This window comes from Canis aureus, chromosome 26 (assembly GCF_053574225.1).
Source record: "Canis aureus isolate CA01 chromosome 26, VMU_Caureus_v.1.0, whole genome shotgun sequence".
NCBI lineage: Eukaryota > Metazoa > Chordata > Mammalia > Carnivora > Canidae > Canis > Canis aureus.
Genome location: NC_135636.1, coordinates 32,053,403 through 32,077,965, shown reverse-complemented (window position 1 = coordinate 32,077,965; position 24,563 = coordinate 32,053,403). Strand labels below are relative to the sequence as shown.

General features: G+C 41.1%; 2 protein-coding genes across 8 annotated transcripts in view; one reads left to right on the top strand and one right to left on the bottom strand.

The window, feature by feature from the left end:
• RPRD1B (regulation of nuclear pre-mRNA domain containing 1B) overlaps positions 1-8,847 on the bottom strand; it is a 52,737-nt gene extending 43,890 nt beyond the window's left edge. Inside the window, exons 1-2 of one of the 2 annotated variants that reach the window (XM_077873129.1) lie at positions 8,269-8,847; positions 3,273-3,402 (exon numbers count right to left, since the gene is read on the bottom strand). In XM_077873129.1, the coding sequence (XP_077729255.1) occupies positions 3,273-3,402; positions 8,269-8,419 (281 nt within the window). In that variant the 5' untranslated portion in view covers positions 8,420-8,847. The remainder of the gene's footprint in view (positions 1-3,272; positions 3,403-8,268) is intronic. The other variant, XM_077873128.1, reaches the window with a different exon arrangement.
• TTI1 (TELO2 interacting protein 1) overlaps positions 8,842-24,563 on the top strand; it is a 46,549-nt gene continuing 30,827 nt past the window's right edge. For all 6 annotated transcript variants that reach the window (XR_013365253.1, XR_013365255.1, XR_013365256.1 and 3 more), the window contains exon 1: positions 8,842-8,956. The gene's annotated coding sequence lies outside the window, so the exon portion shown is untranslated. The remainder of the gene's footprint in view (positions 8,957-24,563) is intronic.

Below are 24,563 nucleotides of genomic sequence, written 5' to 3'. Positions count from 1 at the left end.
ACATAGTAAAGAAGTATGTATATGATGATAAGTCCAAATTGACGTCTCCAGAAATTAATTTCCTACTGAGTTTCCGACTAGTTCATCCATCCACTTATCTGGCATCAGCCCTTGGAATATCTATGAGCCATCTCAAACTTAACCTGGCCAAAACTCCTGACTTCCTCTACCACATCTTTTCCTCAAATTTCATCTCAGCAAACAGCACCAGCAGCCAGCCACTAAGTCATGTCAAAAACCTAGAAATAATCTGATTTTTCTTTTCCTTCACAACCAGTTCCCACTCAACTCCCACAAATACTATCAATTTTACATGGGAAGGTAAGGCAAATTCATCCACAAAGTAAACATTTGATAAACTGGAAGCTATTACTATTTTTTCACAGAGTCCTAGCCAATGTAATCTCTAGATTGTAGAAAGGCAATACCCTTCATACTCCTGTCCATGTCTCTCCCTTGGCCTTATAATCCATTCTCCACACCAAGCCAGAGGGACCTTCTAACACATGATGGAAAAAATCATTCCTCCGCTTAAACTAATCACTGACATCCCATCAGAATAAAATTCTTTCTCCCAGGGCTTACAGGACATATGTGATTGGTACCTGCCTACCTCTCTGATCTTATCTGGATGCTGCTTTTCCCTTTGCCCAACACAACTGTTCTAACCACATTGGCCTTCATTCTGATCCTCTTAACATGCCAAGATTATTTCTACTTTAGGTTCTTTTTAATAAGCTGTTTGTTCCTACTTCACATGATTGCTTCAAATGTCATTTCCTTAGAGAGGCTTCCTTAACCACACTAGAAGAGATCTCACTCCAGGCTGTTATTCTATTTCATTATGTCCATGTTATCACCCTCTGAAAGTATCTTGCTCATTTATTTGTCCTTGCCTGCCTTGTTCACTGCTGCTCCTCTAGTGTCTACCTCAGTACCTGGCACATAGAAGGCACCCAAATACGTGTTGAATGAAAAATGAAGTCCACAACTATATCCAAACTGAGGAGAAAATAAGAAGGCATTTGTGTGGGGAAAACAGTTCAAAGTCTAGCTACTTAAACAGCTATTCAGATGAAATCTCACCTATGAGCTTGGCAGCTTCCTCTGACCTGAGAGGTTTGGTTTATGGTGTTGGGGGGGGGGAGGGATTATCATAGAGATTCCTAATCAATTTTGGTCAATATTAATGGGTCCACTATCTTTGTTCATCCACTAGGCACAGAAAACCATACAGAGTACTTGTTACTACAGATAAGGTACATTAGGATTGAAGTAGAGTAGCTAGCTTTTCTAACAAAGGTAGGAGGAAGAGGCTTGGAAACATAGGGATCCTGAATCTAATAGCAAAAAGGACCTTAAAAGAAAAAGAAGAATGGGGGGGGGGGGGGAATAGACACCCCCCCCCCCCCCCACTGAAAAGGATCAGGCTTAGTTTCCCCATAATGCCATAGAATCTGCCAAGACATTTTCACAGCCACCTCCTAGATAGGTTTTAAGATGTTACACCAAGTAAAAAAGTTTTCAATCCCAGTATTGCCCATCCTCCTTCTCTTACTCCCTTCTACTTACCCGTTCCTGGCTTGGGGGCAAGTTAACACTCACTGTTCAATTTTTAAACAAAAATGTTATGTTTACTATCCCTACAGGAAATTATTTTAGTCAATTTCCCATACCCTAATTAACTCATTCAACAAATATTTACTATATCTCTACTGTGCCAGGGCAGACCACAATGATGTCCAACTCCTGAGACACCAATCACATCAAGGCTACATCAATGGTACTCCCTAAAGCTATGTAACCTGGCAGGTCTGTGCCAGACACTTTACTAGGTGCCCAGGATACAGCAAAAAACAGAGAAGAAATGGTCCTTCTCATCACAAAGTTTACAATTTAGCATATTTCCGTAACTGAGCAAAGACTGGGGACCAGGCATCGTACTACTGCGTACTTTCAAACAGACTTGTGTATTTCTGCCCCACGGCAACTTCAGTGAGGTAGGGGATGTTGTCCCCATCTCATCAGTTAAGAAACCTGGGCTCAAAAAGCTAAGTAACACATCTGAGATCACTGAGACAGTGCTGGAGGTAGAGCTACAGCTCAAGAAACTGAACTACATCTTCTGAAAACAAGAAAGTGCCTGGCTCCAATTTGAGATAGCACTTCTAGTAGTCTAGTAAGCATACTGTTCTAAGGATTCAGGATTATTTCAAGATCATAACACATTCTACTTCTTCAGTCCATGTTCATTAAAAGTAAGCACCAGTTACATAGTTGACAAAAATCTTTTTCTCATCTCTAAAAAACTAGGTATCATTTCTTTCTTTTGGAGTTTTCATTTTATTCCTTCAAACTTCCCAAATCTTTCAAGGAATGCTAGACTAATTTATACATTTGAGGCCTTTCAGATGTTACTTTAGACCTACTTTAGACCTCTTACTTCAGACCCTAGAACAATTTTGTTTGACCAACTGGTCTCCTTTTTGCCCTTCCTAATTTCCTTTTGCAAAGATGTTTCTTACATGTTTACTAAGTAATATTTCAGTGAAAAATAGTTTTTCTTTGCTCCCCTTAGCAACTAAACTGTGTATCTAGAAAAGCAATTTGTTTTTAAGTAGATAGAAGTGATTTATAGAAGTTTTAATCAAATGTGTTTTCTGTGATCTTCGCTACATGTGTGCTCTATGCACTAGTCCGCTCATTCAAAAACACAGTAGTGGTAGAGATTTAATATAATACAGCCAGTGCAAGTATCTACTTTCCAGGCGGGGATAATTATTATCTTTGCAGTTACAGTAATGACCACTATTTTTAGTAAATGAGATATCTAAACATCTAGAAGGAAGGAAGTAAAAATGAAGACATAACCAACTAATATCTTGCTATTACGGTTTTGTTACTGGAATGTTTCTTGGTACTATTTAGCTTTGTTTTCTGACCATAAACCAATGAGACAACTCAGCCAAACCAAGAAAAACAGTATATTCAAAAATGAATTCAACAAAGGAACACATCTAGGGAAAAAGATGTTCTACAAGTGCCTGACTCAATTCCTTAAAGGCATCAAAATGTTTACACATGAGACAGTTCTTAAGGGCGCAACAAAACATAAAACCGTAATTTGGCCTCTGCAACACTCTGTAAAGCACACCCCTGTACAATATGAAGTTGTCAATTTGCAAAGACTATCCCAGAAAAGGAAAGAACAATAAGGAGCAAAGTGTAATGCATTTAAACACCAACCCAAACAAAAAAAACAGACAACATACCTGGCAACATGAGAAAAGGCATCCACAAGAACAGATTCAAATTCTCTAGTGAATTCAGGTCCTTTCCTTTTACTGTTTTGGATGACATCATTGGCTAAGTACAGAAAAGTAAGCTTTCTATTTGATTTGGCTGGAAAAAAGAAAAAAAAGAAAATTTAATTTACACCAAGGAAATTCTCAGTCCACAATTCTTCTGCCCTAAGCTACTCCTAGAGAATATTAAGACAAGCATCATCTACTTGAGATCAGGGCTCCTTTATGTTTGAAACAACAACTTAAATAACTTCTTGACATCACTAACAAAACATGTTTGAGAATACAATTTTAAAAAACAAAACAAGAGCAGGTCATCTTCATTTCTGTGATATTTTAACCATGGTAACTGACGGTAAAAATAAAGATAATCCAAAGAAAATTCCTAAAGGATAAGCAGTCAATATTCTCAAGAAGACATATTAAGACCAAGGTCTTCATTTATTTTACTGCAAAGATGAGCAATTTAAATTCACTATTAATTACCAAATACTCTAGAATGAAAGACTGAGCTAGGTTTCAGTTTTAAAATAGATTCTTGTAATTTAGGTTCCCACACTGAGAAGTTCTCTTTGAAGATTCCAATAACAATCATCAGTCAATGATATCAACTCTACAACCCAGAGAAATCTCTAGATGCACCAATAGATATTTATCTCAAATACAAATATATATTAATGCTACATTATTACTGTAAATTTAAAGATGTCTGAATTCTGGATATGCAAAATTATGGCTCCCACAAAAACCGTAATTCTTCTCTCTTATACATACTAAATGTAGTATTTCCTATTACTCTATATGGTATCATATATTAAACCATAAAAACCTCATGCACTTTGTCTGAGTTACAGTTGCTTGGGGGAACATTACTGAATTTCCTGGCTTCTATGCACATAACTTCTCAACCGTAAAGTTACATCACCATCATTTTTGGTCCCAGTTTTCTTTTAAAAGAAATAAATAAAAATATAATCAGACAGTCCAAAACACTAAATTTTCTCCAATGCTAAAATACCTGAAAAACTCAAGCAAGCCTTCTATCAACCTTTACATACCTGAAAAACTAGTCCTTACTCTATTCCTCTCAGAAACCAGTTGTTTCTTTTGAAATGCACACAGCATGTATAAATTTTGACACAGCAGGCATAAGATGTGACATTTTTAAAGGAGCTACAGAAGAATAACCCAAGTTAAAAACAAGATTTTTAAGAGCATGTAACAGTTTAAAATGACTTAAATTATTTGTAAAATTGAATATGGATACCCTGAGTTGTATTAACCTTCTGGTAAGAAGCTAGTTCGCAGGGCTAACTGACGATAATATCTAATCTTTAACTACTCTATTATCCAAAGCAGATCAAGTGTCAATAGTTACAATGTCTACCAGTGCTACAAAGGTATCATTATGACAAAGGCTTTTCTTTCTTTGAAGCAAACCTTGTTCTGGGATGTTGCAACAAGTAAAACTACCAAGTCTATATAACCCATGAGTTACGGGATTCAAAAGGACAACAGAACTTCAACAAAGCAAATCTGACTTAGCGAAGCTTTATAAATGCCACAAAATAAATGTTTAAAAACCCAGAATTCACTGTATAAAATGTCAATTTGGACAATTAAGACATGATACATTTTTCAGTACTGCAAATATGATAGCCAAGAGGCCGGAGTCAAAGTTTTCACTATTTACAATGCCAATTAAGTTTTTATCATCCTCAAACTTTGCAATGGGGATTTATTGAGGATCAAACGCTATCCCTCTACATCCAGCATCCTGAAGCCAAAGTCAGTATGTGTGTAAAAGTGGTATCACAAAGCCCTGAGCACTTGAACACATACACCCTTTCTCTACTCTAGTCCCAGGTGACAGCTCACTTGTTGAGACAGCTTTCCAATATGACAAAATAAATCCTTTTACCCTCTATCTATGCCTATTCCAAATGGGATGGAATAGTCGTTAGGCAAAATTTATACAACTAGTTGACCAAAAAATTTTACTTGTTTAGCTGGTTTTGACATCTAAGAAAGTTGGGGTGTGTGTGTGTGTGTGTGTTTGTGAGCCTATTTATCTGCATTCATGCCAACATATAAAAACATTACTAAAAAATATTCATCTAAGAGCATTTTACATCAAACTTCTCCATAAAGAAGGAAAGTTCTACCTAGAACAGAGCCCAAAGGGATAAATTAAGAATTATTCCTAGAAAGTGGAAAGACAATAACCCATCAAGAATAAAAGTAGTAGTTAAGCAAATAATAATAACTTCTTAAATCCTGTAAATATTTTGACGGCAACTCAAAGATAGTCTGTCAACATCTTAGGGAAAATGACTTAACCACAGATAGAAATGTCCACTTTTAAAGACACAGGGTGGGCCAGAATCTAGGGGGCTAGTCAATTTGAACAGAAGGCATAAAATCTTTTTCCACTTCATTGTGGAGGCATTCTCAATTCATGAAAGAAGCCTTGGTATTAAGAAGCTGTATCCTGAGGCTTGGAAGAGCATCCTCTACCTTAGCACTATCCAGTATGGTAGCTACTAGCCATATATGGCTACTGAACACTTGAATTGTAACTAGCATAATTATTTAAAATTTTAGTTCCTTGGGCTACTGGGTGGCTCAGTCAGTTAAGTGTCTGCTTTCAGCTCAGCTCATGATCTTCGGGTCCTGGGATCAAGCCCCACATTGGGCTTCCTGCCCCATGAGGAATCTACCTCTCCCCCTTTTTCTGCCCTCCCCCTCCCCTGAGTTCTCCCTCTCAAATAAATAAAATCTTTAAAAAATTTTTTTAAATTCCTTAGTCACATATTTCAAATGCTCAATAGCCACATGTGGCAAGTGGCTACCTTGTTGGGCATTATGGATATAAAACATTTTACAGAAAGTTGTATTAGGTCGTGCTGTTTAGATCCTCTGTTCAACCATGAAAATGAAGTTGGAGACAATCGAACTCCTAACCTATTTTTAAACTGTGTAACAGGCACCATGCTAAATGTTATGGGTGTTGAAAAGAAACAAGGAGACCTAGTTTCTCCCTCAAAACACAAACCTAGTGAAAAAGACAAAACTAGTAAGCATGAAATAAATGCTAAATTGGTATGGGATGGGGTGGGATACATTGACTAATTCTGATCAACATAAGTGCTATGGGTTTGGTTGGAGTCCAGATGATCGATCACCTTCACTTATTAAGGGGCACTGAGGCACTGGATACTTGAAAGTACAAATTTTGGCATCAGAGGGCTCTTGCTTATGCTCCAGCAATACGCCCCTAACAAAGCACTAATCTCTTCATATCTTTACCTTCTCATCTATAAAAGGGAGATAACAATGCTGGTCTCCTTAAAACAGAAGGTTCTATGAAATTAGGATCACATGAGATTAGGGTTAAAAGTGCTTCATAGATGAATGCACTCTCTAAATTGTTATTTTCCATAACTCAAGTAGGGTAGAAGGAGGAGAATTCGGGGGCTCCAGACTCTATTCTCCAACTGCCCGGAGGGGACCCCATCTCAGTACAGCATACAGCACATGTATTTGTGGGAAGGCGAGTCTCTGCGAGGCTAGAACTGGGTCGGTCTCCTGGAAGAATCAGGATCTTGGTGTCTGACAGCCTAATGCAATCTAGCCTCACCAGGTCTAAGGCACTGAAAACACCACTTAACCTACTCCATCTCACAGATAGTAGAAAACACATGTAAAGTTACTTCCTATGCTATCAAGGGCCTACTACACAGAGGCTAATCTAAGCTCCAAAATGGCTCTAAGCTTCATTTCCTCAGCTTCCTGGTATGGAATTATCAGGTTAACAGCTATAAAAGTGCCTATCCTGCCCCACCAGGCTACAAGCAACTTGAAGGCAAAGACCATGCCTTACATTGAGTCACCAGTAGTCCCGTTTCACCATTATTTATGAAATGCCTAAACTGTGCTGGACACCATGCTAGATGTTCATTTGGATTATCCTGTTTACTCCTTACCACAGCCAAGTTGTTTGAGCCTCAGTTTTCCTCATCTGCAAAGTTCCTACTCCAGAGAACTCTGAGAATTTAAAAAATGACAGTGTATGTAAAAATATCAGTACTGCACCGGGCACATAAGTAAAGGCACAGTAAATATCAGTCTTCATCACCTCCATGTCACAGGTAAGGAAACTGAGGGTCAGAGAGGCTAAGCCGCTGGGGTCAGTGAATAGCAGAATCAGGCTTAAATTCCAGGCAGATGGCCTCTGGAGCCAACGTGTTATCAGGCATCCAACCCGGTGCCTGGCACTGAACGGGCTGAGCTCGGGGTCCGTCTGTCAGATCCTGAGCAGGGCCTGGAATCAATGAAAGATGCACGAGCTTGAGAGGCAAAGTCTAGGCAGCTCGGCCCGAGGCGTCCACAATGGGGGTAACTGTACCCACTTCACAGATGTGTCCGAGGACCCAGTGTGAGGATATCCAGAAAGGTCTTGGCATGCTTGACCCGCACAGAATAAAGGCTCTGCAAGGGGCAGCTACCCTCGTCCTCGTCCTCGTCCTCTGGATGAGAAAACCAGAAGCACAGAGAGAGGAAGACCCTAGCCCAGTGTCATCCAGCTAGTAGGCGGCTGAGCCAGGGCTGCATCCGGGGGGGCAGTCTCACTCCAGTGCTCTGGTCCTCACTCCAAACGCTCAGCCAAGCCACGGGCACACAACAGCCTAGGGCCAGTGCCCTCTACGAGGCTGTCGAGATAAGAACAGTCCCAGGTGTCAGGAGTAGCCTGCGGGGGGGGGGGGGGGGGGGGTTGGACGAGCTCGCAGTCTGGGAGCCTCACGCAAGTACCCTGAACCTTCCTGGGCCTCAGTTTCCTTCTCTGAGAAATGGGGATAACACTGCCTGCGCCCCTCAGAGGCGCAGAGGCCCGGGCTTGGAAAGCAAGCAGCTGAGGGGAGCCTCGGGAGTGGGATGGGGGGAGGGCCCAGGGGGTGTTTACCTTTGCGGAGCTCTCGGTGCCACACAGAAACGATAGGTCCCGCGTGCTTGCGGTGGTGGATGAGCCACAGCGACAGGGTCTGCACGCTCTGCTGAGAGTTGCTCAGCTCCGAGAGCTTCTTCTCCAGCGCCGACTCGGAGAAGGAGGACATGGTGGCGGCGGCGGGGCCCTGCAGGGAGCGGCCTGGGCCGCCCAGTGCGGCGGGAGGAGCGACCGCACGAGGCCCGGGCCTCACCTGACCGCCTGCGGGGCTCTTTACTGACTGACTGACGGCCAGGGGGCGAGGAGGGGGAGGGGATGGGTCTCCGCAGTAACAGCCGCCCGCGCCGCCGCCACAAGATGGCCACCGACCTCTCACCCCGCCGCGAGCAGGGTCAAAGGGCAAGGGCCGGAGTAGCTGGGCACCGGGAGGTGTCAGAGCTACAGAAAAACGCCCCTCCAGTGGCGGCGGCCTCCCCGAACCTCGCTCAGGGCACTTCGAAAGCGACAGACGGGCAAAGAAGCGCAGTCCGGCGGCCTCCGGAAGGCGCTTTGACCGCTCCCGCCCGCACGCAGGCGCAGGGAGTCTCGCCGGAACCCTTTCTCCCGCTCCCGCAGAACCTTTCTGGCGCTCTGTGGCGCGCTAGTTACACGTCACTTCCGGCGGGGCGAAGGAGGCGGGAGAGTGAGGGAAAGGCTGGAAGACGAGGTAAGGGAAGAGTGGCGGGAGCAAGAGGGAACCCAGCAACCGGGAAGCCGTAGAGGGAGATCCGGTAGAGACACTCATGTCGAGGGATCAGGAATGGGTACGGGGCGGGGGGGCGCTTTCTCCCTCGTCTGGCAGGCCCCAGGCCGCAGTCTTCTCCGTACCCGTCCTGCTCTCCGCCCCCCCACCCCCAGCTTCCTTTTGGTTGTGCCAAGCCACCCACGTGCACTTTTCACGCCTTGGCTCTTGCTGTTCTTTCTCCAAAGGTGACCCCCCGCCCCCCGCCTTCTCATCTGGTGTGCCCGCACTCGATCTCCAGGACCACCCTTTAATGTCCAGTTCTGAGCTTTACTCTGACAGCACTGCCATAAAACACACCTTTGTGCTCTTAATTTAGTTGCTTCTTTGAGGAAATTGCGTGCTGCCCTTGTGCTGCCCTTGCCCTCTGGGGGGTCCATTTGACCGTTTCTCAAATTTAAGCAGTATGTTAACCTTTTTGAGAGTGGGGGCAGGGAGGTCATTGGTTCCATTGATCTCCTTTAAAACGCTGTTTGAGACTATCCTCTTGACGTATTTTTAAAACGTTTTAAATTCCAACGATCAAATCAGTAGAGAAATTTGTCCTTCCAGCTGCTGTGGGGTTGGTGGTAGGGAGTTAGGTTGTTGTACACATAACAGAGTTTTAAAAGATCCTGGTTATCGTGGAACTTACCAGTTATGGGGAAACCCTAGTTAAGAGACATTCTTCTAGTTGACTGTTTTTGCTCTCACTGCACCATATTGTAGCTCTTTGTTTAGCTCTTTCACTCCTCTTCCAGACTAGAATCATCGTAATCATATTTGTAGCCAACATAGTGAGCAATTGCTATGAGATTAGATGCTGTTTTCACACAGTAACACATTTAATCCTCACGACAGAGCTATATAAGGTAGTTATTGTGTTATTCTCATTTGGCAAATTAGGAAACAAGACAGGTTAGGCGACCTACCCAAGATCACATAACTAAGATTAGAGGGAAAGGACTGCATCTTTTTTAGTTTTCTCATCCTGCCACCTTATTCAGAGCTGATTGGGTGAATTAATATAAAAAAGGCAAATGCCCTAAAATTACACAGTCAAAATGTAGTTATAATTGTAACCTAGGGCCCCCGAGTCCAAATCTGGACCATGTTTCTATATTAAGCAGCACTATCACATACTGAATGAACACTTACACCAAATCACTTTGTATTAAGCACATTACATATTTTGTTTTACTTAATCCTTAACAACATTTCTGTGGGATGTGGATTATTATCACTATTTGAAAGATGAGAAAACATAAAACATAGTTGAGTAATCTGTCCAGTATCACTTGGACATAGAAAATGACAGAGCTAGGAGTCACATCAAGGTTATATGATGTCTAATCCCAAAGTCTTCACTCCTGAGCCAGTGATTCATTTTTTCGGCAAATAATTTTTGAACACCTGTGTCTCAAGCACTATTTTAAGCAAAACCAATCTACGTCCCCGGAAGCAGACCTTCTGCAAGAGAAGATAGATTTAATAAATATGCAGGTATAAAACAAGTCAGAAAATGGTATCTACCTTGAATAAAAATCAAGAAGGGTAAGGAGGATGAAGAATGCATTTGTGGGAGGGTAGGAGTGTATTATATATACTGATCAAAAAAGGCCTCCCTGATAGGGTGACATTCGGTCAGAGTCCTGAAAGAAATGAGAGAACAAGCCATATCCTGTATGGTGGAATGTTGTTCCAGGCAGAAGGAAAACCAAGTGCGATTGTCAGACCATTGTTGGCATTTTTGAGGAACAGCAGGACAGATGGTAAGGCTGGAGTGATGTGAACCAGAATGCTGGAAATGAGCTCAGAAAAGTAGCCAGGGACCACATGACATGGACCATATCATGTAGGGACCTGTAAGCAGTAGGAAGGATTTTAGATAATACTCAGAATGAAATAAGAGTTCACCGAATGCTTTTTGAGCAAAAGAGAACCATCGTGGCTGTTAAGCAGAGAACAGCAAGACTGCAAGGATGGAAGCAGGAAGAGCAGTTCAGCAGCTGTTGTCATAACCCAGGTGAAAGGATGACTCAGAACAGGGTGGAGGTGGTGAGAGATGGTCAGATTCTGGGGATAGGAATCCGGGGATTCTGTCTTTTAGAGGAAGAACAGGATTTGCTGACAAATTATATATGAGGTATAGAACAAAGATGAGTCTATATGGCCCCAAAGGTTTTAGCCCAAGCAACCATAAAAATGAGAGTTTGCATTTATTGAATTATAGAAAGAGCTGATCTGGGGAGCAAAAGCAGGAGTTTAGCTTTGTACATATCCACGTGGAAATGCCTATCCAGATAGAGGTGTCTCATAGGCAGTTGGATTTATGTATGGGTCTAGAGTTCAAGGGAGAGATCTGATGGAGATATAAGTATGGGAGTCATAGGGAGAATAGGACCAGAAAGAAGAGAAGTTCAATGACTGAGTCCTCAAACACTTCAGCATTTAGAAGCCTGAAAGATAAGATGATAGAATCATGTGATTTTTCCTTAGCCCGTTAATACGTAATTACACTGATTGATTTTCAGATATTGAGTCAGCCTTCCATCCCTAGCATACACCCTACTTTGTTATGGTGTGTAATTCTTTTTACATGCAAAGTATATCTAATAATATTTTATTTAGGATTTTTTGCATCTATGTTCATGAAGGAAATTGGTCTGCAGTTTTTTGATTTATGTATTTGTTGGGTTTCAGGATCAGGGTAAAATAGGTTGGAAAATTTTCCTCCTTTTTCTAGAATGGTGTGGAATTGGTGTTAATTCCTTAAACGGTTGGTAGAAATTCCCAGTGAAACCATCTGGGCCTCTGGATTTGTTTTCTTTTTCTTTTTGAGTTTTTAAATGGCAAAACGTTATAAGGTTGGTCAAATAATCTATTTCATATTGGGTGAGCTGTAGTATTTTTTGATTATTTCATTTAAGTTGTCGAATATGTGTGTGAAGTTTTTGTGATATTCCTGTATTATCCTTTGATATCTGTCTGTCTTTCCCTCTTTCAGTCTTGCTAGAAGTTTGTTGATTTTATTGATCTTTTCAAAAAACCAGTTCTTTGTTTCATTGATTTTTCTCTATTTTCAATTTCATTGATTTCTGTTCTCTTTATTATTTCCTTCTTTCTGCGTGCTTTGGTTTTATTTTGCTCCTCCTTTTCCAGGTTCTTAAGGTGGGAGTTTAGATTATTGATTTGAGACCTTTCCCCTTTTTTTTTTTTCTTTCCCCTTTTTTAATGTATGTATTAACTACAATAAATTTCTCTCGCAAAAAAAAAAAAAAAATTACCCTCTCAGCATGACTGGAGTTGTGTCCCACAAATTTTGATACATTGTATTTTTACTAAATTTCATTCGTTTAAGATCCCTGGGTGGCCGAGTGGTTTGGCGCCTGCCTTTGGCCCAGGGCATGGTCCTGGGGTCCCAGGATCGAGTCCCACGTTGGGCTTCTGTGTGGAGCCTGCTTCTCCCTCTGCCTGTGTCTCTGCCTCTCTCTCTCTTCTCTGTCTCTCGTGAATAAATAAATCTTTTTTAAAAAATTTAATTTGTTTCTATGTATCTTTTAGAATTTCCCTTGAGATTTCCTCTTTGATCCATGGATTATTGAGAAATATGTTGCTTAGTTTCCCAGTGTTTAGAGATTTTCCTCCTTTCTCTCTGTTACAGAGATTTCTAGTTTGATTCTATCATAGTTGGGGGACATACTATATTCTCTGTGTCATGATGCAGGATGTGATTTGTCTTGATATATGCTCTGTGGGCACTTGAAAGGGTTGCCTGTTGTAGGTTGGAGTATTCTTTAAATGTTAATTAGATCCTGTAGGTAGATGTGTTGTTGAGTTCTTCTGTTATCCTTGCTGATTTTCTACCAATTTTGTCAATTGTTGACCGTAGAATGTTGAAGTCACCACCTGTACTTGGGGTGACCACCTATACTTTCAGTTTTAATGCATTTTTGCTTCACATATTTTGTGGTTGTTTTGTATTTAGGATTTGTGTTTTGACATAATTCTTTTAGTATTGCTGTGTCTTCTTGATGGGTTGACCCTTTAATGATTATAGAATGTCCCTCTTTCTCAGGTCATTTTCTTTGCTCTGAAGTCTACCTGATGTTAATATAGCCACTCTTGCTTGCCTTTGATTAATGTTTGCATATCTTTCTGTGTGTGCTTTTACTTTCAACCTACCTATGTCATATTTGAAGTGAGTTTCTTGTGGAGAGCATAGAGTCAGGTCATATTTTGTAATCTACTTTGATAATATCTGTTTTTTCATTGGTATATTGGTATATTGGTATATTTAATATGGCTATTGATATGTTATAGCATAATCTTCCATTTTATTTTTTGTTTTCTGTTTGTTCTGTTTTTGTTTCTCTAGTTTTTTTTTTCCAGCTTTCTTATAGGTTACTTGAATATTTCTTTTTTTTAATATTTTTTAAAATTTATTTATTTATTTATTTACTTACTTATTTATTTATGACAGTCACAGAGAGAGAGAGAGAGAGAGAGAGAGGCAGAGACACAGGCAGAGGGAGAAGTAGGCTCCATGCAGAGAGTCCGATGTGGGACTCGATCCTGGGACTCCAGGATCACACCCTGAGTCAAAGGCAGACATGCTTAACTCCTTAGCCACCCAGGTGTCCCTTTGGAACCATTATTAATGGTTCTTCTAGGTATTACGTTATTTGTATGTAACTTATCTTTACCACTACTAGTAAAGTATAGGAACCTTACTTCCCTTTATGTTTCCTTATCCTCTCCCACTTATAATTGTCATAAATATTTCCTCTACATACACATTTAGATCCAAATCAGACAGTGATATAATTTTTGCTTCAACTGTTAAACACAATTTAGAAAACTCAAAAGAATAGGGAAAGCCTATTATATTTATATGTATCTTCACTTACTGTGTTCTTTCTTCCTCCTTGACATTTCAATATTCCTTTTTCTGATGTGTCCTTTCTGTTTAAAGGATTTCCTTCAGCCATGTTTTTAGAGCAGGCCTGCTGGTGATAAAGTCTCTTAGTTCTCCTTTATCTGAAAATGACTTAATTTCCACTTCATTTCTGATGGACATTTTGCTGGGTATAGAATTCTGTCTTAACAGTTCTCCCCTCCCCCCCCCAAAGTTACTGTGCCACTTTCTTCTGGCATACATGGTTTGTGATGATAAATCCATTGTCATTTGAATTGTTTTTTTCCCTAAAAGCAAGGTATCATTTTTCTCTGGCTGTTTTCAAGATTTTTTTGTCGTTTGTTTTCTGCAGTTTAATTATGATGTGATAATTAAATAATTATCTGAAATTATATTGGTATAAATTGGTAATTGGTGTAAATTTCTTTGGGTTTATTTTGTTTGGGTTCACTAAGCTTCTTGAATGTATACATTTATGTTTCTTGCTAAATTTGGCCAGTTTTCAGCCATTATTTATTTTGAGTACTTTTTCAAACTTACCCTTTTTCTCCTCTTCTTCTGGAACTCTTAGATCTTTTGTTACAGTCCTGTGGGTCCCTAAAGCTCGGTTCAGTCTTATTTTCTTTCAGTTCAGATTAGGTAGTTTCTAACTACCTAATTAAATTTTGCAGCTCATAGATTCTTTCCTGCGTCTTCTCCATTCTACTCTTAATCTCAACTACTGATCTTTTTATTATGGAATTTTTCAGTTCTAAAATTTCCATGTATTTTTTCTTTATATCTCCTATTTCTTTGCTGAGGCTTTCTGTTCTTTCATTTGCTTCAAGCAAGTTCATAATTGCTTCTTGAAGCATTTTAATTATGGCTGCTTTAGTAACTTTGTCGAATAATTTCTCACATCTCTGTCATCTCAGTGTTTGATGTATTGATTGTCTTCTTTCAGTTTGAGATCTTTCTGGTTCTTGGTATGATGAATGATTTTTGATTGGACATTTTTGCATTATGTTCTGATACTCTGGATCCTATTTAAGTCTTCTGTTTTAGCTGGCTTTCTCTGATGCCACTCTGGCAGGGGAACCAAGCACAATACAGAAGTCCAGAGTCCTCTCTCAGCCTCCTTTGACACCCAAAGGGAAGAGCTCCTCATTACTTCCTAGGAGAAGTGAGACTTCTAGCTCCCCACTTAGTATCCATTGCACTTCACTGGGGGTGGCCTCATTATTACAGGACAGTAGCCAAAGTCCTACTGTCCACTAGGCCTCCTCTGACACTGCCCTGCTGGTGAGGGAAAGGAACATATGTTCTTGATGTACACCCTTTTCTAAGTTAAGAATTGCTTTTCTAAAATGTATTGCCTACCAAAAATCTTGTCTAGTAGAAGCTTTAGATACATAGTATTAGTGTAATACAAGGCACAATTTCACAACTACTCTATAGAGGACAGCTAGAAAGGAAATGAGCCTAAAGTAGTTTCAGGAAGGATTTATGGAAAGTCTCCTTGATTCCCCTCCTCCACTTTCTATTTTGTATACTCCTCTCTTGCAGGGCTAAGTCCCTCCAGTTAACTTTGTAACTCCTTTTCCTTGTCAAGAACTTAGCACAGTACATGGCACATAGTATATGCGAAGGAAACATTTCTAGGCAGAAAGAAAGATGAGTAGGAAGGTACAAAGTTTCAGATATACTAGAGGTTTAATGTTTATCCAGCTTATTTTACTCATTTATTAAACAAACAGTGGAAACTGTTTGGCAGATACTGTGAAAAATCACAAGTGAAGCTGCAACACTAAAAAAGTATACTGTTTGGTTGGAGAGGTGTACAAATAAACCAGTCAGTTTCACCCAGGGCAGTAGTCCTCCAGCGTACTCTGCACACTACTGCCAGATGGATACTGAGCAAGTACTTTGATCACCTGGTTCTCATTCTTCAGAAGACAGAGTTTGTGTAGAATGTATACCAGGCCTGGCTGGTCATCACACTGACCTTGCAAACTTTTAAAATAGATTCATAAGCATACCTACCATCCCCCCCCACCCCAAAGTAGGTTTTGATTCAGTAGCTCTGGTGTGGGGCCCTGGAATCTGTGCTTACGTTGTTCCCCTTAGATTCTAATAAACAGACTGGAGGAACCTCTGGTATGGTGGAAAGTGTGCACACAGCCTTTGAAGTCACATAGGCTTCAGGTGAATTCCAGGTCTAGCATTGCTTGCTGCGTGACCATGGGCATCACTTAACCTCTCTGAGCCTTGTGTTACTCAGCTGATGGATGAGGAATTTTTATGACATAAAATACCTAGTACATGCCTGGCATTTGGTGAGGTTTTCTCCAACAAATATTAATTCTCTTCCTTCTGTTCGAGAACCTGTTTTGACAATTCTTATGTTGGAACTCTTGTTTTTGGAATCTGAACCCAGTCTTTTTATCCATATGCTGGTTATTCAAAGTTAGGACTTTTGGAGAAAAATCTTATCTACCAAATTTATGTTATGTTGAAGAAAATTGAAATTCATGGAAATCACACAGCTAGATGTAGAGCCAGGACTTCAATCCAGTTAGCCAGATTTGTGTTCTTATTCTCTCCCTGTCTTGGAAACAGCCTAAAAGTGGCCTAGCCAAAATCTAGAGCTATGATTCCCGCTTAAGAATTAATGTAACAAGACCCTATCATAAAGGATGATGTCACCTACCCATAGGAATTACCCCAAGAGAAGAAGAGTATGGAAGTTTTTACCCAGATCCAATTCAGGCATAGCTGATAATAAAGCTCTAGCAATGAAAGAACCAGAATATGGCTGTTGACTCAACAAGCATTTATTGAATGCCTGCTGTGTGCCAGAAGCAATAAACAAACCTGTCAATTATCACTCTCCTAGAGCCTATATTCTAGTGAGAGGAGAGAGACAATAAACAAATAAATAGGTAGGTAATCTGGTTTGATGGATGGTGCTAAGTGCTATGGAGAAAAACTCTGAAGTCAGGGAAAGGAGATAGGGAGTGCCAGGGAGAGGAAGAGTGAGGATGGATTGCAGTTTTAAATAGGAGTGATCAGAGAAGGCTCACTCAGTGTTTATGTTTGAGCAAAGGCCTAAAAGATGAATATATGGTGGAACAGCAAGTGCAAAGGCTCAGGTAGTCAGAATGTCAGTCCTTGGTGAAGTGTGGCTTACTTGCTGTGATGGCATCTCTGTCTTGCTTCTGCATTTATTAGATGCTTTGACTTTTCTTCCTTCTTGCTTTTGCTTGTAACAGGTGTTTTACCTTGAGCAGCCTTCCTTCACGGTCCCAAACGTAATTCCTGAATTCCAGCACAAATCCTCCTCCCTCCACGAACACTGCACAGTTGATGTTCATTCTCTTTCCAGTTGTCCTTTGGACTTCTTTCTTTTTCTCCCCTTTTCACTTCTTGATTGTATGATACAGTAAGTGCCTTGTGATCTACCATCTTATCCTTTAAGTGTCTGTAAGGTATAGTACCTTATCCTGTGCCTGTTGTCCCATTTGTCTTCACCACCTGTATGCCATGGCCCAGGGATGGTCCCTAGCCTATCCTTGTGACAAGGCAGAGAGAGGAGGGGAGGATGGGGAGAGAAGGGGCTATGGGGGAAATGGGCTCAGCCATGCACTATGGTTACAGTTCTCTTCCCTTGCCACTCCAGTGACTGCTTCCCATGCACAGTGTGGGTATGCTGAACTAGGAAGGGTGTAGTTGACCATCAGCAATCGGGAACTGGTTATTCAAGCTTATGTTTATTCAGTCACTGACTGCCACAGTTGAACTCTGGGCAGTTTTCTCTACTCAGCCAGATAATCCACTCTTTCTGAATGCCTCATCCCAGTGGGCCAGAACACCCTGGTGCTGTCAGTTACAGAAACATCAAACTTTGCAGCACCACTTTAAATAATCAGGGTTGCATTTTATAGGAATAGAAGCTAGGACTCCTAAGTCTCTAAACCTCTAAACAATTCCTTCTGTAATTGACATATTGTCACACAAATGTGATTTCATGGCCATCCCATAAAGGTATATGATTGCCTTTTATAGTCATTTCAAAGTAGCAATTTGGTATACTCTCTTCCTTACAAAAAGCTAGTTTATATATTTCTGAGTCTATAACCTGTTCTTTTGAAGATGTCCAATTGTGGTAAATCTTTATCTGTGTAATACTCCATTTAGAGAATATACCACAATTTATCCATTTTACTGGAGGTGGGCATTCAATAATTTTCAGGGGCAATTGTGTATAGTGTATTCTTGACACACCTTTTGATATATTTATATATGCATTTCTTTTTTTTTTTTAATTTTTATTTACTTATGATAGTCACAGAGAGAGAAAGAGAGAGAGGCAGAGACATAGGCAGAGGGAGAAGCAGGCTCCATGCACCGGAAGCCCGATGTGGGATTCGATCCCGGGTCTCCAGGATCGCGCCCTGGGCCAAAGGCAGGCGCCAAACCGCTGCGCCACCCAGGGATCCCTATATATGCATTTCTGTTGAGCATTTATCAAAGAGTGAAATTACTGGGTAATAGACCATGCATATGTTCACCTTTAAAATAATAGATACTGCCAAAGAGTTTTCCAAATTAGTTGTACCAATTTACACTCCTACCAGCACTGAATGAGAGTTCTAGTTGCTTCATTTCCTTGCTAACACCTAGTATTTTCATTGTCTTTTTTCTCCCTTTTTTTTCAGCTTAGCCCTTCTGGTGGGTGTATAACAGTATTTTATTGAAGTTTTAAATTGCATTTTCCTGACTAATGATGTTTAGTGTCTTTTTTCATATGTTGATTAGCCATTTGGAAATCTCCTTTTTTGATATGTCTGTTCAAGTCCTTTTCTATGTTTTTTGCTGGGTTGTCTTCTTCCTAATGATTTATGAAAAATCTTTTATTATCAATATGAGTATTTTGTCAGACATATAGCAAACATCTTTCCTTCCTTTATGGATTGTCTTTTCACTCTCTTAATGATGTCTTTTGATGAACAGAAGTTCTTAACTCAAATGTAATCCAGTTTATCCTTTTTTTTAAAATATAGTTAGCCCTTTTCTGTATCCTGTTTAAGAAATCTTTGCCTACCCCAAGATCACAAAGATGCTGTTCTCTGTTTTCTTACATTTTCTTTACATTTCACATTTAAATCCAATGTCAGATGGAATCAAGACATATATATTTTTCCATAAGGGGATAGCCAAGTGACACGGCACCTTCCATTAAAAAGACTGTTCTTTCCACCAGGTCATTTCAGCATTGCCTTTGTGAGGTATATGGATTTGTTGCATATGAAGGGTCTATTCTGTTTGTCATTCTTTATGCTAATAACACACTGACTTTACTTGTTGTACCTGTATAGTAAATCTTGAAATCAGATAGCGTAAGAACTTCTACTACCATAATTTACCAATCTAATTCCTCTTCCTTAAGATTGTCTTTGCTATTCTAGGCACTTTGCATTCCCATATCAACTTTAGAGTCATTTTGTTACTTTCTACAAAAATCCCATTGGGATTTTTTTTTTTAAGACTTTTTATTTATTTATTCATGACAGACACAGAGAGAGAGGCAGAAACACAGGCAGAGAGAGGAGCAGGCTCCATGACAGGAGCTTGATGTAGGACTCGATCCCGGGACTCCAGGATCACGCCCAGGACCAAAGGCAGGCGCTCAACCGCTAAGCCACCCAGGTGTTCCCTCCGTTGGGATTTTGATGACTATACCAGTGGTTCTCATCCAAGGGCCATTTTTGCCCTCCATGGGGCATTTGGCAGTGTCTGGAGACATTTTTGGTTGTCACACCTGGAGGAATGCTACTGGCATCTGGGGGACAGAGGCCAAAGATGCTAATAAATATCTTACAATGCATAGGACAGCCTTCCACTAACAAATAATTATCAAACTCAAGATGTCAATGGTGCCACTGTTGAGAAAGTCTGTGTTAATGTAATCATTGTTTCAGTGAGCCTTCTATCTGTCTACCATTCTATTATTTATTTTCTGTTTGACTCACAGGTTTTGCTTCTCATTTTCTCATTTTTTACCTGTATTTGGATAAATCCAAAAATATGTATTCCATTTTTCCACTGTCTGAATTTACTAAGTATACTTCTTTTATAATTCTTTTGGCACTTTACTCTACAAATTTCAACATGTATTCTTGATATGTTAGTCTAATATAATCATACCACCTCCTGATACTGCGAGATTCTTCGTATACATAACTCCTTTTACATCCCTTCCCATGCACCTTTTTTTAATAATAAATTTATGTTTTATTGGTGTTTAATTTGCCAACATACAGAATAACACCCAGTGCTCATCCCATCAAGTGCCCCCCTCAGTGCCCGTCACCCATTCACCCCCACCCCCCGCCCTCCTCCCCTTCCACCACCCCTAGTTCGTTTTCCAGAGTTAGGAGTCTTCCATGTTCTGTCTCCCTTTCTGATATTTCCTACCCATTTCTTCTCCCTTCCCGTCTATTTCCTTTCACTATTATGTTCCCCAAATGAATGAGACCATAAAATGTTTGTCCTTCTCTGATTGACTTATTTCACTCAGCATAATACCCTCCAGTTCCATCCACGTTGAAGCAAATTGTGGGTATTTGTCATTTCTTTTGTGCATTATCTTGCATTTTGGTTTTAGATCTATACTTAAACTGCAAAAGATAGAATTATTGTTTTGTACAGTTAGTATTAATTTATATCAGTATATTCCATTGTTCTTCATTACCTCCAACATAGCCATGCTTCTATCTAGGTTCATTTTCTCCCCTTATTTTTTCCCATTACCTAATGTCAATGAGTTCACTTAGTTTTTAATCCATAAACCATCTCTTATTTCACCTTCAGGTTTGAAAGCTGGTTTCGTAGGGTATAAAATGCAAGCCTGGTAGTTATTTCTTCTTAGCTTTTTTCTTTTTAGGATTTTATTTATTTATTTATAGAGACAGAGAGAGAGAGAGAGGCAGAGACAGAGGCAGAAGCAGGCTCCGTGCAGGGAGCCCGACGTGGGACTCGATTCCGGGTCTCCAGGATCACATCCTGGACTGAAGGCAGCACGAACCCACTGAGCCACCCGGACTGCCCTCCTCTTAGCTCTTTAAAGATGTCCTTCTACTGTCTTCTGGGTTTCATCATTTCTGTGGAGAAGGACCTGTCAGTCTTTCTGCTCCATTACTTTTAAGATTTTTCTCTTTAGTTGTAGTTTACAGCAGTTTGACTGTGATATGTCTGTGTGTGTTTTTCTCTCTACCGCCAACCTGGATTTACTGAGTTTCTTGAATCGGAGGAGTTGATCTCTTTCTTGTATTTGGACATTTCTCAGTCGTTTATTTTCCAGAAGCCATGTATTTTGAGATGTCTGAAAACTGCAGGTTTGTCCCTCCCTCAGCCCCACATAACCACATTTTTAAACCATTGTGGTTTCTCTTGCCTCAGTGATGGCCCTCGGCCTGGGCCATGCTGTACTCCTGAGCTAATGTCCAGAGTGGGCAAAAAAAAAAAAAGCCAAAAGAAACAGCTATTGACTGTGGGCTCACTGAACATTCAACCCTAGCTAGAGTACTCGCCCACATAGTCCTCATCGCTTCCACAACTACTTATGCTTTAAGAAATTATCTTCGTAATTTATCTGGCTTTTTCTAGTTGTTAGGAGTATTAGCCTGCCAATACCCTACCGTATCCAACTTCAAAGCAGAATAGGCACCATGTTGTTTCTGAGTGCTTGTCATGTGCCAGATGTGCTTCTAGGTTCAAGGCGTAGGATGGCCCAGTCTAAAGTAGCTAGGACAGATGGATACAAAACAATACGGTGTATGAAGTACCGTGGTAGTAGTGTGCACAGTGGTGAATGTGAAACAGGACAAAGCAGTTGAATGTGAAGGAGCACCACCTGTTTGGGAAATTGCACGTTTTGTCATTTCACATGGCTGCAGTTTCAGGTGGGATGGGTGAAGCCCTGTGAGCTGAGATTACTGAAATAGGCAGGAGCCTGATGGCGAAGGGCCTTGTGTGGTGGGCCCTCGTGAATAGGTGGACTAGGGAGTGCAGTTGGAGAATTTTAAACAGAGAAGAGTGATCAGATTTTTTGTTTCGGGAAGATTACTTATATGGCAGTGTAAAATGTGGATCCAAGAAGGGTAACCACGTGAGGCCAGGGGCCATCGAGGAAACAGTTACGGTCAGTCCAACTTTAAATGGATGGTTATCACCAACAGATTTGAAAGATGTTGAAGGGGTAGAATTGATGAAATTTAAGAGAATGGTGGAATTAAAAGGGAGGTAGAAGAAAGAGAGGCTAAGCTTTTAGCCCAGGTAAGGGCCATAAATCACCAAGGGAGGCACGGAAGAGTGATCAGAGTTCAGTTCTGGATATATTGTGTGTTCCCACTTCAATAGCCCTATTGCCGTTTGTGTCATATAATCTGAGAGCATAGTTCCAGGGGGTGCAGGATGTCTGTTTGAAACCCTTGAGATGGATAAGAGAGATGTAGAGCCCCAGACCATTGCCTTCACTCCAGCTTCAACCAGACCCTCTGATTTTATCTACCTCGTGTGCTGGGCTTCCACTTAAACATTTTACTGGAAATAAGTTTTCCACGCTAGAAGAAAAAAAAGGTACTGTTTCCTTCCTCATTCATCTTCCCGATTTATCTTATTTCGAGTTGTTCATTTGAATGGAATCCTTTCTCAAGTATCTTCCTCGAGAGTGTGTGTGTGAGTAATGCCCTCTCTGAATCCTTGCTCATGTTCTTGCAGTCTGACTGGTGACTGTCTTGGCCACATGTAGGATTTGGGGGCCACAGTCCTTTATTTGCAGTCCATTGTCCTCTGGTGTCCATGATTGCAGATGAGAAAACTAGAGCCAGTCTTTTAAGTTATTTGTTTGTTTCTCCTGAAAGCATGTATGATTTTCCACTGTCTCTTTTAGCATACAGGAATTTTACCAGAATGTGACTAGGAGTGTGTCCTTCTGTCTTTTCAGTCTCCAGATGAATCTTTCTGCAACTCAGGGAAATGTTTCAGTTGTTTATTTGTTCTGGCTCCTCCATCTGGCCCTTTGTCTCCTTCCAGAATTCCCAGCTATTTACATGTTGGTTCTCCAAATCTCACGAGTTCCATCTCTTTGCATTTCTGCTCTGAGTTTTAAAGTAGCTCTACTTGATCTTCCAAACCACTGACTGGATCTCAGTAATTAACCATCCTTTTTTTTTTTTTTTTTTTTTTTAATCCCGTCAATTGAGCTTTTTTGGTGTGGAAAATGATGCCCTTAAAATTCTAAAAGGGGGGTGCCTGAGTGGCTTGGTTGGTTAAGCGTCTGCCTTCAGCTCAGGTCATGATCTCAGGGTCCTGGGATCGAGCCCTGTGTGGGGCTCCCTGCTCAGTGTGGCATCTGCTTCTCCCTCTGTCTCCTCCCTCCAGCTTATGCTCTTGCTCTCTCTCTCTCTCTCTTCGCCCTAAGTAAAGAAATAAAATCTAAAAATAAAATTCTGAAAGAGATATCATTTGCCGTGTGATCAAACTTTTTTATTGCTCTTTTTATTTTTCATATTCTTATCTGTCTCTTATCTGTCTCCCTTAGTGGTTCTGTTAATCTCAGACTTACCACCTCAGAGAGTGCTCTGCTTGCTTTTCCTGCCTTTGACTGCTGGGTCCCATTCAGTGGTTTTCTTCTCCTGTTGTTCCAACTATAGTACCTTGGGCAGGGGACGGCACAGCAGCCTCTGGTGATCTGTTTGTGAGCCGGTGCCAGTGGGATGGCAATAATCCCTGGCTGAGCCTTCTGGTGTCAATAGCCTGAAATAGGGCAGAGTTGAGTTTCTGCCCTTCCTTAGCTTCTTGGGGAGGGGGGGTGTCACAGAGACCAAGAGATATCCCCCCAACAAGCCTCACAGTGACCAATACTGCCCTTCCTTGCAGGAGACCATGGGGCCCTGTGGAGCAAACTCTCTCCAGGGTTTTAGAGCCTGGCCATTGCCCTGGAGCCCTCTCCTGACCCAGGAGGAAAATCCAGCACTGGTTTTCTCTCTGGGCTAAGCAGGTCTTGTCCACATTCACCAGGCACACTTGCCTGCCAGCCCTGTGGTCCGTGGGGCTCAGGAGGGTTCATTGGATTGGGGACAGGGAGAGGCATCATCTGTTCAGAAGCTCCCGCAAGTTGAGCCAAAAGAGAGATTGGGAGAGAGAGACAGACCTACAGACCCCACCAGACTAGATGATCTCTAACTTCCCTCCAGTGTCAACATTTTACAGTTATATGCATTTATGGTCTCCAGCTCAGTCCTCAGTACCCTTGGGCCACACTTTTATGTCTTCCCAGCATGCTTTGCTTCCCCAAAGGGAGTATTTGAAACTTTTATTTCTCTCCTCAAGCCCTCTGTTTACCCCACCACCCCCTTCTTTTCACTGTCAGCCATGACTTTGAACTTCTCACAGAGAAAAAAGACTCTCTGGTATTAAGTTGTTCAGTTCCTTAGCTCACCTATAAACCTGTCTCCTTTCACTGCCTGCCTGCTTTCCGTTTTTCCGTCCTGCTGGATTCTCTTCACTCATGATGCCTGTGATAGCGTGCGCTCCTGATTTCCCCATTTCTCTGGCTACTGCCTTCTGTATTGTTCTGCTCTCTGTCTCACC